The sequence below is a fragment of the Fragaria vesca genome, linkage group LG7 (assembly GCF_000184155.1).
Source record: "Fragaria vesca subsp. vesca linkage group LG7, FraVesHawaii_1.0, whole genome shotgun sequence".
Taxonomy (NCBI): domain Eukaryota; kingdom Viridiplantae; phylum Streptophyta; class Magnoliopsida; order Rosales; family Rosaceae; genus Fragaria; species Fragaria vesca.
In genome coordinates, this window is record NC_020497.1 from 155921 (window position 1) to 167726 (window position 11806).

The window sequence follows — 11806 nt, forward strand, 5'->3', positions numbered from 1 at the left end:
AGAACTTCTATGTTGGCTTTGGTCGAGGCCATCCACGTTGGCGGGGTGTTGGCGGCATTGTAATGGAGGAAGCAAGACGACTTTGTCATTGCTAAGCTAACAATGGTCGTTTTTGAAGTCTTCTTCATTTTGAGTTGATTGAAGGTGACATTGACGGTTCTAGTCAAGAATCATGTGTTGAGTTCCGTTTTAATTTTGTTCTACTCTAGGGATAAGTCTTTACTAGGTGATCATATCTCTATGAGTGAGATTGTTTATCTAGTAGAGGCTTACTTAAATGTTAGCACACCAAATTGTCAAGTAGTTTTATTATTGCTTATTAGATTATTCCGGTTTTATGATCTTTTATGTAAGCTACGCAGACTATAGCTTGTTGACAATTTTTTTTTAATCAATTAAACAATTGACATGCTACAACTTGCGAGTCAAACTCACAACATCACACATACAATAAGAGAATCATATCACTAGGCATATTTTGAACTTTATTTAAAAAAATTCAAAAATGAAACAATTAGTTAGATCACGCGTCAACCACGTGACCAATGGGGATTGCATACATACAGCAATCGGACTTTTTTTGTGCGGTGGGCTGTGAGCAAAATGGCCATGAAGGCAGCAGCAGCGTCCACACCTCTCTTGTCATTCTCATCCAAATCCCACCTCTCTCGCCGTTTCCCTCAATTCGACCGTGGTCGCAGTTTTCCTACTACTAGTTGTTGTTGTTGTGGTGCTCGTCCAAGTCTGAGCAGCTATGCCACCTACGCTTCCTTACTAAGACCCAAACCCAAAGCCGAAGCCTCCCAGAATACAAGACGCCCCATGCTTCCTCCTTACAATGTCCTCATCACCGGTTCAACCAAAGGTTGCTATCCCACATTATTCTTGCTTTCAGTTTCAATATCTAGGTTTTGCTTCAAACTAAACTAGACCTCATACAATAACTATCTTTGGTAATTGATTTTATATTTTTTTAGAGAGTTGTACTGTACTAATCAATTGAGGTATGTCAAAGTGATCTCTAATGCAAACTACGATATTTTACTTGTTTTTAAATATGTCTTCGGTATCCTCAATTAGGTATTGGTTTTGCTCTAGCCAAAGAGTTCCTCAGAGCAGGAGATAACGTCGTGATTTGCTCAAGATCAGGTAATGTATTCATTCTGAAATTTCATTCGCGTATGGTTTCATTGATTCAGTGTTAAACTTCTTGTTAGTTGCGACATATCTTATTGATTTTGCTAGTTTTACTCACTTTTGGTTGTCCCTGTATTTTCATATTGAGATAATCGAAACTTACAACAACGGTGGTCTTATACAGACACTTCAGAACCAAATACCAGATAATCCATTAAAGCTCTGTCTATGGTATAACTTATGCCACTTGTGCATGTATGAATGTATCAAACATGCACTCGAAGAACTTTGCCGAGTTGGTAAAAAAGAAAACACATGTTCAATAAAACATTACACACCAACCAAATGGAAACCAAACTATTGAAGTACCAAGTGGTTGGCTCTTTTAGTTGTTTAGTTGCTTACCTATGGATGTCTTTTTTGTTTGTTTTGTTTTTATTTTTTGCTTTTTGGTCCATAGCTGAACGAGTTGAATCTACTGTTCGGAGCCTTAGAGAAGAGTTTGGCGAGCAACATGTGTGGGTATATCTCTTGAGACTTTTACGTTTTTATTTTTTTTCTTTACTGTCATTGTAGGCAGGTTCACCTGTGTGTGTCTGTTTGCTTGTAATTTCAGTGATGGGGTTTATATTTTTACAGTATTTTACTTCTACTTCACGATACTGGTCTAATTAATTTCAATTCTTTCTTTACAGGGTACTAAATGTGATGTTAGAGAAGGGAAAGATGTGAAGGACTTGGTGGCCTTTGCACAAAAGAACCTGAAATACATTGATATATGGGTGCTGATTTTTAATCCTTGTTTTATTTTTTCATCATCATCATCATCATTATTATTATTCCTTTTATGTGTGTTGTTTTGGTTATTTACTTATAGTTATGAATTGTTCACTACATTCAAGACTGTTTATACTCTTGTTGATAATCTGAACTGATTATTCTAAGTGAATGTTAGCTAGATGGGTTTTTTGTTTAATTTTTTTTTCTCATATACACATTTAAATTAAAATATGTTTCTTATTACGCCGTACATATAACAATATATTTCTTACAGCTATCCCAAGGACTATGTTTGGCTACTGTGCCAAAATTTCCAGCCTTATGTTAAGAACTACGCTCAATGTATTCCTCCTTTGCTGTTTGAATTTAAAAGTTGGAATCACAACTAGATATGAGAAAGTCTTGGGCTGTTATTTTGTTGTTTTCATTTTAGCGTTACTACTGGTCCAGCAAATACATGTACTTCCTTTATGCATTTCCTTGCTCATTCATTCATTTTCTGTTCATATAGCAGTTAACATTGTTTTCTATCTTCATTAACAAAGGTCATTTTTTTTGAGGAAGATTTAATTCTATTTTGTCCTATGGTGAGATTGATGCAGATTAATAATGCAGGATCAAATGCATATAGTTATAAACCCCTGGCAGAGGCCTCAGATGAAGATCTTATGTGAGTTTTCTGGTCCTCCTTAATGTTGTCTTTCAAGTTAATACCTTTTTTTATCTACCGTATTTGTAATACACTGGGTTCATGATTTTGGCACGACATATGCAGTGAAGTTGTCACTACAAATACACTTGGTTTGATGATATGTTGCCGTGAGGTAGAAAGTTCTGTTCCTATGGAAGTAGCCTGCACTAAGCAGATTCTCATGCTGTAGTCTTGCACTCTTGTTCTGTAGGCAATAAAGATGATGTTGGATCAGCCTCGAGGTGGTCATGTTTTCAACATTGATGGAGCTGGTTCTGATGGAAGACCCACCCCAAGGTTCTACATCACGCAGTTTCTCTTAGCTTTTTATATCTATAGTTGAATAGAATTCTTAGGTTTCTGTGATTATGTACAACCATATTTTGTTCGAGTGGGAACTGTTATTGATTTGCCTCAAGTGGGCAACACTGAATTTACTTAATCTTAAAGATCTTGCAACGGTATAAAGCAAAACTAATTCAGGAAGGCATAAAACTACAATTTTGGTAAACCTTAGTTTTTAATTATCACTGTGGAGAAACTAAAGACTCCCATGTGTTCATTTGCCTCCAAAATACTCACACACATGGATCCCAGATTTTTGTGTCTAATTTCAGTTTTTATCCTCATAATCAACTTGTTGTCAGCATTGTCAGCTGCATCTTGGTACCATACAGAGATCATGCTGAACTGTGCCTTACCAACCAGCCATGTGTACAGCCACATTTGATGATACCACTAGAACAAGTATACCTTAATGCTGCTTCTATGTGTCATGTTTATAGTTCACTGATAGTGTGGTACAAGTAGGATGCTTATGCAATTCCGTGATATTTTAAGCTGTCATAGGTTCTTTCAAAAAAAAAAAAACGAGGCTGTCTTAGGTTCAACTACATCATCTTATTTCTGAGGTACATGCAAGTGATATGAATCATTTAAAATGCATTTTCTGGGTCATTGTTTTGTGATAGTTCATTCTGTTTTATTTTATAATTCCATAGGTTTGCTGCATATGGAGCAACAAAGCGTAGTGTGGTGCATTTGACAAAATCATTACAGGTACACCTTGTTGATTGTTACACGCTGTTAACTTATGCGGTCACAGGTTCTATTTTAGGTCTAATGACGTTCACCTTTTTTCATAAGTACACCACTACAATTTCCAAAAGGATCATACCAGAACTCATACCACCTTAATCACGGAATTGCACCAATTATGTTCACTTTTTTTTTAACTTCGTGCTTTCCTATTTTATCAACTGTATGCGCACATCACTTAGAATCCCGAAAAGAGTATAAGACTAAGATGTGGAGGTATAATGAGATTACACAATTAATTTGTGCCCAAAAGAACACGTCCATACCCAGTAGCCTTAAGTCTCAAATTAATCATTTCTTGTTTTGAGCTAAAAGAGACAGATTTTACAACAGAATTTTGAATGCTAAAAGCGAACGGGAAGTTATGAATAGTGTGACAAACATGCATTTCAAGTTGTGATATAGTGAAGAGAGGATGGGGTTTGAGCAAAATACTCTGTATTTAAAATGCTCTGAATTATCCCTCTAGAATTTTCTCTTGTTCCTTTTCTGACTTATGTGGAAGCAGATTGAGCCCTTCTTTTTAGTGTCTCTCCCCAAATAGGAATTGTGGTTTCTTACCAAAATATTAGTATCTAATACAAAACTCAAAGTCTTTTGCAGGCAGAATTGCAGATGCAAGATGTCAAAGATGTCATAGTGCATAACTTGTCGGTATGCAATTACATGCTCAATGGATTTTTTCTGTCCTTTATATTTCTCTTCTCTGAAAAAAGAAAAAGGAAAGCAATTTTCTGCACACTTCAGTGACAAATTGCGAGATTTAATGCTTGTTATGTTGGTATTAGCTATGACAATTTGCTACTTTACCTAGCAAATATATGGTCTATCACATTTTCTGCAAGTTTACCTGTATGTATAAATGTTTGTCAGTGTGTGTATACTTGAGAGGTATATATTGTTGGGGCACTACCCAATGTCTTCCAACGATCTTAACCCTTAATTTACTAGGATATCATTACTCTATCAGAAATCTCATATAACTATGGGCAGGGACGAATCTAGGTGAAGGGCTACTTGGGCTGTAGCCCAAGAGAAATTCTCCTAGAAAGGTTTATATATTGTAAATTAAAGTTCCTCATAGATTGGTTGGTTAAGGCTTTAGTTAACATATGCTAGGTTATGTGTTCGAGTAGCATCTTTGTATGCTAGGCTTTACTTTACTAATTTTCACTGTCTTCTCATTTTTTTTCTATCAGTTTTTGTCGATTCTTCCTGGATCGACTAATCATACATAGGAGCATTGGTTCGTTTTGTCAATACAGTAGACATCGATTTTGTGCACGTTAGGCTATGGGAGACTAAAAAAAATTCGGCTTCGCCGAAAATAAAGAACACCAATAAATTTAGCCCATCCCAAATTCTAACAGATATGTCCCTGACTATGGGCATATTAATTGTTTGAACACCGCATTTCTTATAACACTGATATAATCATGTACTGGTAAAATGGTGAAACTGTTTCCGTTTTGGTTGATTCTTGGAAGATGATCATTGAAAGAGACCTGTAGGGCTATAAAAGGACATTTGGAATCACCAAACAATTTCATAGAATGGTCCAACTTAAGAGTGATATACTTGGTATTCTAAAAAAGAGAGAGAGTGATATACTTGCTAAGAATGGTGCCTATGCATGTATGATAGTTTAGTAGTTCTCCAGAAAAATGTCATTCTACTTTCTTTGGTTAGGACTTACTAGTGGTATTTCATTCTTTCACTAGTCAATGTTGTTGTGTTGCAGCCCGGAATGGTTACAACTGATCTTCTCATGTCTGGTGCAACTACGAAGCAGGTTATATAATCCTCATAGAATATTGTTCTTAATCATCTTCTACCTGGTTTATGAATGATATAACTTGTGGTTTGCAGGCAAAGTTTTTCATCAATGTTCTGGCAGAACCAGCTGAAGTGGTAAGAATTTGTTCATCATCCAGTAGTCTGATGATGCATGAGTCACTATTTAGCCCAAAGATGGTCTGTGAATTACAAAACCATTTGGTCTTTCTGGTCATAAACTTACCGAAACTACCAGCCTGCCGTAACTTAAATTCAAAATCTTCCTTTATTTGTGGATCAAATCTCATGTTTATTTGGACTTACATGTGGTCGGACATGGATATCATAGGTTGCTGAGTATCTGGTTCCAAATATAAGATCCATCCCTACCAATGGATCAGTGAAGCCCACATACATCCGTTTCCTAACTGGGATCAAAGCCTACTCCCAGATATTCTCAGTTAAGTAAACTAAAGAAGAAGTGAAACATTTAATATATATAGAGGACATAGGCTCTCATGGTTTTAGTATCGATATCTTGTCATCATCCTAATTTGTTTCACTTGATCCACAGAGATTTGCTTTTGGTGCACGAAGGAACAGATATATGCTCGAAGATTGAATTAGCGTCACAGTGAAATCTTTTATCTGATACAGGATGGAAAGCACAAACTTTCCATTTGATTTTGTAGTGTACATTACACATGATCTGAATATGTCATCTCATCTAGTATGAAATGTTCATTATGTCTTGTATTTATATTTTGTTCTTATCGTAAAGTTTAGTGAGATGTAAACAGTGGGCTCTAGCTGTTTGGTTTCTAATTTTGATCTTCTAGTTTAGTTGGTTTTTAATTTGGAGAAATTGGTCTAAACAATATCTCAACTTTTGATTATTCATTTCAATATCTCAACTTTGTAAAATATCAAAATGGCATCTCAAGTTTTGAACCCGACCAAATTTTGATATCTGGAGACGTTAACTCTCTTACGGGGTTAATAAACTGAAAGGTATCATTTTTATGTTTTACAACATTTACCAAGATTTTAGTCCTTTGGTAGAGTGTAAGACGAATGGACACAGGTGTCATGGAGGCTGGTCCATAGAGCCAAAGTCATCCATAGAAAAAGAATAATGAATGCAGTGCAGGCTCACCCGTGACCATCAAGTTTTTGTTTGCTAGCTTTCTAGAGGAATGGAATGGCCAGGCATGTTTTAGTTTTCCTCAAGAAAATGACTGATTTGGAGCTATGTTATTATATGGGGCATCTTTTTCTCTCCACTTCAGTAAGGCAAGTGATCTCGTATGCTTCTGTTTAAATTTTACATACAAGTACCATGCCTTTTTTTTTATAACATCCTATAAGCTCCCGTGAACCTCTTAGAACGAGTCAGGAATTACATGTTGTGTCTTTTTCATTTTCTTTCTTGGTCTGGAAATCCAGAAGATGACAGTATACAATGACCCTATGTTTTTTTCATTGGAAGATTCATAGAAATTATTAAATATGAAATGCCAGAATATGTGTTTTGTTACTGATATAAAAGACAAATGTATGGGTATTTATCTATTTTTATGAGTGCACTTTGTCCTCTGTCACCTGAAAATTGGCATTAATGTTTTGCTGCATATCGTACTTGGCCTTGCTCCTTGAAAACTTCAATGTGCCATTAGTATCTGAAAGTACTTGTTATGAATGAACTGGATGAGATGGAAGTGGAAAGCCTAGTTTGCAGCCACCTATGAGTTATGACTATGACTGTGTCAGTGAGGTGTGAGTGCATGCTGTCAAATTAAAGAGCTAGCTAGCTAGGTTGGTGGTAATCAGCAGAATTAGCACAATTATAAGTAAGTTGGGTTCAGAAGTCTAATTATTGAAGAGAGAAGAGTGAGGAAAAAGACAATAACACTACAAATTATTGAGGGATTTATTACAAAGGGGTGTAATGCAGTTAAAGATGATATCTTAGGGTGAGTTAGGGATTCTCATTCATTCATTCAGGCAGTTGTCAAAACTCAAAATTATGCTGCTGGGTTTAAGCCAAGAAGAAGAGCCCTCAACTTTCTTGTGCTGAAAAGCTTCAACTCTGGTTGGAGGTTTTTGGGTCATTAATGGCAAAACCTATTTATCCTTCACATCTTCTCTTGTTCCTGTTGGTGGTTTTGCATTGCTTCCATCACTCACAGCAATCCCAGTCCCAGTCCCAATGGCTGAGCCTTATGGAAATCCAGAAGCTTCTAAACTACCCATCAGCTTTAAGTAGCTTCAAGTACAGCAGAAAAGGTAGAGGCCTCTGCAGCATTGAACCAACCCCATCTTTGACTCTAGCATGCTATCAAGGCATAATAACCCAGCTTCACATCACTGGCAACAATGGGTTTCCTCCACTGCCTAATGATTTCTCATCCCACTCTTTCTTTGCAAGTATTGCTCAGTTACCAAGCTTGAAAGTTCTTTCTTTGACTAACCTTGGTTTATGGGGTCCAATCCCTCCCACTATTGCTCACTTATCTTCTCTGGAGATACTCAATGTCAGTACAAACTACTTGAGTGGAAACATTTCTCTTCAAATTTCATCCCTCAGAAACCTTCAGACACTTATACTCGACCAGAACAAGTTCACTGGTCAAGTCCCAGCTTGGTTAAGCTCCCTGCCAGTCTTGTCTGTTTTAAGTTTGAAGAACAATTTGCTTAATGGGTCTCTTCCATATTCTTTCTCATCTTTGCAGACACTCAGAGTTGTCTCTCTCTCCCACAACTACTTGTCTGGGGAAGTCCCTGATCTTACCAACTTGACAAACCTGCAAGTTCTTGATTTGGAAGACAACTATTTCGGGCCACATTTTCCTAGTTTGCCTAACAAACTAGTCACACTTGTGCTCAGGAAGAACAAGTTTCGTTTGGGAATCCAGACCACTTTAGACTCCTCTTCCTCTTCCTGGTTTCAGCTTCAAAAGCTTGACATCTCGTTGAATGAATTTGTAGGACCGTTTGTGCCATCATTGTTGTCTCTGCCTTCGATTAATTATCTCGATATTGGTGGCAACAAGTTCAATGGAGTACTCTTCAAGAACATTTCTTGCAATGCTGAGCTTGCTTTTGTCAATTTGTCCTCAAATCTCTTGACAGGGGAGTTGCCCTCTTGTCTTAAAAAGAGCAGGATTTCTCTGTATACTCAGAATTGCTTAGCAAATGAAGATCAGGAGCAGCACCCTTCTAGCTTGTGCCATAATGAAGCTCTGGCTGTGCGAATACCGCCTAGTAAGGAAGAGCATAAGAGACATTATGCTAAGCAAGTAATTTCATTAAGTGCAGTGGGGGGTATTGTTGGTGCAATTGCTGTTGTTGGTCTAGTTTTCGTGGCAGTTAAGAGGTCCTTCGGCGACCAACACCAACCTACTACAAGGTTCATTACAGACACTGCCTCTGCAGTGAACACAGCCAAGCTCCTCTCAGATGCAAGTAAGTTCAATTCTCTTTCCTGTACTTCGTATGTGCAGACCTCATAGCTTATCTTCTGAATTTGGAGTTCTGAATGGACACCATAGGCTAAACTTTTCTATATGTAGTGTCAATTTCAAACTTGTGAGGAGATGTTCTATTGCATCTTTGAAAATATAATCTCTTTGTTGCAGAATACATATCAGAAACAATGAAGATGGGCGCTAGCATTCCTGCTTATAGAACTTTTGCTTTGGAGGAGCTCAAGGAAGCTACCAATAACTTTGATGATTCAACACTACTGGGTAAAGATTCAGATGGACAGGTATGCATTCTTTACGTAACAGAAACTTTGTTAAACACATGTTTCAAATTCAGTGCTCTGCTTAAATGAGTCCATCTGTCTTCAAATTCAAGTGAAATACACAAATTGTTTTTCTGATATAAGAAACTTAAAAGAGAATCTATCTTTTAGTCCATTGATGATGTAACTACAAACTTAAAATTTAACATAACTTGGGACAAAATACATTCAACAAGCGGAATCCATCCCCTTAAGAACAGCTTGGAGGATACCACACATTTTCCTTAGGTATTGATGGGATGAGCATGTACATATATGGTTTCTCGGAATTGGTCGAAGAGATACATGGTGGTAACAACTATTATATATGTATGTGAAGTTTGTCTTGCAAAAACTGCGAGGAGAACACTACCACACGTGTTTTCTAGATTCTACCTTTGTGTACATATGTTATTGATAACTACCTTTTTTCGTATCAGATTTATAGAGGGAAACTCTGTGATGGAACACTTGTGGCTATAAGAGGCTTGAAAATGAGAAAGAGGCATAATCCGCAGGTCTATACGCACCTTATAGAGCTGATTTCAAAACTGAGACATGGCCATTTGGTTAGTGCTCTTGGACATTGCTTGGAGTTGCATCCAGACGATTCAAGCGTCAGTAGACTATTTCTCATATCTGAGTTTGTTCCAAATGGAACGCTACGAGGCTGCATCTCTGGTAAAGTAGCCCTAATTAATATTCACATAGTTTATGCACTTCTAACAAGTGACAACAAATGGTACTTCATAGTTATTTCATGGAGACATAAAGAATGTGTTCTTACTCTTTATATGCTTAATGCAAGCATCAGATATCAACTTACATTTCATTCAATAATATATCATATTCTTTAGGCAAGAGTATTTCTAGGTTCAACCTTAGCTTTTCAACATGACTGGTTATGCATATATACTATATAGTTTGAGGGCAAGTCATCTGTTACGTTCTTGCTAAACTGTTTTTCTTCTTCTTTAATTAATAACTGTTTTTCATACATACAATATTCCTTCAAGACTTGTATATTTACCCTGACACTTACTTTTGCAGAAGCACCTCCAGGACGAAAGCTTAATTGGGCACAAAGAATAGTGGCTGCAATAGGAGTCGCAAAGGGCATTCAGTTTCTGCATACAGGGATTGTTCCTGGTGTGAAATCAATTAATCTAAAGATTAAAAATGTCTTGATGGATCATGGTCTTCATGTAAAAATAAGCAATTATAGCCTTGCTCTTTTAGCTGAAAACAGGGGAGTGGTAAGGCATAAAAAAGCGTATATGTGTTTTAGTGAATGAGTTTCCACTGGACCTTGTCCTCCAAGTTAACTTCTGTTTTGTACGCCTTCAGGTGGGGACTTTAGCTGCTTCTTCCTCATCAAAAGGAAGCTTTCAGGCAAGGTAGTAACATTTTTTTGTCAATGGTATACTCGAGTGACTTTAGTTTGTTTCATCAAAAGATTTAGTATGGGGGCGTTATTTAAGACCTCGCTCTGACCAGTTGGTGTACTTTAGTTTTGAGGAATATCTGGACAACGGCCATAGTTAGTTGCTGTTTCCAGAAATGCAAATGCTCAATTTAAGTTTCTTAAGAGCCTTTTTGTTAACCAGATATTATTCTCTAAGTTGGAGTTACTGATCATCATTACGAACAATGACACTATCAGAAACATAGACAGTTCTCATAGCTGATATTAGTCATATTACTACATTCTAGCATCATTTTGTCATTTCTGGGCTTCCCACTCCATTTCCGCTACGTATTGGCTTTGTTAAACCAGACATTTGACAGTGGTAAATGCCAACAATCTTGGTCATTAGGCCCTGTATTTTCTTATCAACTGTTATAATATTGTTTTCAATTTTCTATGTGTTGCAGGGTGGAACATGAGTGCAAGAACGATGTTTATGACTTTGGAGTAATCTTGCTAGAAATTATTTTGGGGAGGCCCATCATGTTCCAGAATGAAGTTGGTGTCTTGAAAGACCTTGTGAGTGTTTCCTATCATATCAATCGATTCCTTTTGCTCAAACACTCGTATCCAAATTTTGCTTTTGATGTCCAACTGAAACAGCAATTTTGTTTTGGGTTCTGCGCAGCTACGAGTAAGTTTAACCACCGACGACATAGCTCGAAGAAACATTGTTGATCCAGCGGTGCATAAGGAGTGTTCAGATGAATCACTGAAGACAATGATGGAGATATGTGTGAGGTGTCTGTCCAATGAGCCGACTGATAGGCCTTCAGTGGAAGACATTCTTTGGAATTTGCAGTTTGCAGCACAACTCCAGGATTCAACATCCCATCTGGACTCCCCTGTCTCATCATCCCATTCCCAACAAGTCTAGAGTATCTAGATAACTTTAGCTAGACTTCGTTACCTATGCCAGCATGGATTACTTATTTTATCTAAGCAGTGGGTTGTTGTATGTACTCTACCATAACCATAGGATACAAAATAGATGTATAAGCTTCTATACAGGTCCATAATATTCGTTTGCTTTTACCATTTTGTTTTGGTAGTTATATATCTTTGTTTA

At 37.1% G+C, this 11806-nt stretch overlaps 2 protein-coding genes across 2 annotated transcripts; both read left to right on the forward strand.

Moving 5' to 3' along the window:
* The first annotated feature begins 592 nt into the window (after positions 1 to 592).
* Positions 593 to 6242, forward strand: LOC101314208 (chlorophyll(ide) b reductase NOL, chloroplastic-like). Its single transcript, XM_004306384.1, has 13 exons — positions 593 to 865; positions 1081 to 1149; positions 1598 to 1659; positions 1833 to 1919; positions 2520 to 2587; positions 2693 to 2741; positions 2820 to 2905; positions 3610 to 3667; positions 4310 to 4360; positions 5448 to 5498; positions 5576 to 5617; positions 5832 to 5942; positions 6057 to 6242. The coding sequence occupies exons 1-13, from the start codon at positions 604 to 606 to the stop codon at positions 6102 to 6104; spliced, it is 1044 nt and encodes a 347-aa protein (XP_004306432.1). The 5' UTR covers positions 593 to 603; the 3' UTR covers positions 6105 to 6242.
* A 1387-nt stretch (positions 6243 to 7629) lies between these two features.
* Positions 7630 to 11789, forward strand: LOC101314497 (probable inactive leucine-rich repeat receptor-like protein kinase At3g03770-like). Its single transcript, XM_004306385.1, has 7 exons — positions 7630 to 8947; positions 9121 to 9251; positions 9710 to 9950; positions 10320 to 10525; positions 10617 to 10666; positions 11145 to 11256; positions 11366 to 11789. The coding sequence occupies exons 1-7, from the start codon at positions 7705 to 7707 to the stop codon at positions 11612 to 11614; spliced, it is 2232 nt and encodes a 743-aa protein (XP_004306433.1). The 5' UTR covers positions 7630 to 7704; the 3' UTR covers positions 11615 to 11789.
* The last annotated feature ends 17 nt before the right edge of the window (positions 11790 to 11806 follow it).

Excerpts from the sequence above, each read along its gene's own strand:
- LOC101314208 (XM_004306384.1), top strand. The coding sequence starts at position 604 with ATGGCCATGAAGGCAGCAGCAGCGTCCACACCTCTCTTGTCATTCTCA. Across the intron at positions 866-1,080 it reads CATCACCGGTTCAACCAAAG|GTATTGGTTTTGCTCTAGCC; the intron begins GTTGCTATCCCA and ends ATCCTCAATTAG. Across the intron at positions 1,920-2,519 it reads TGAAATACATTGATATATGG|ATTAATAATGCAGGATCAAA; the intron begins GTGCTGATTTTT and ends AGATTGATGCAG.
- LOC101314497 (XM_004306385.1), top strand. The coding sequence starts at position 7,705 with ATGGAAATCCAGAAGCTTCTAAACTACCCATCAGCTTTAAGTAGCTTC. Across the intron at positions 9,951-10,319 it reads GCTACGAGGCTGCATCTCTG|AAGCACCTCCAGGACGAAAG; the intron begins GTAAAGTAGCCC and ends TTACTTTTGCAG. Across the intron at positions 11,257-11,365 it reads TTGGTGTCTTGAAAGACCTT|CTACGAGTAAGTTTAACCAC; the intron begins GTGAGTGTTTCC and ends GGTTCTGCGCAG.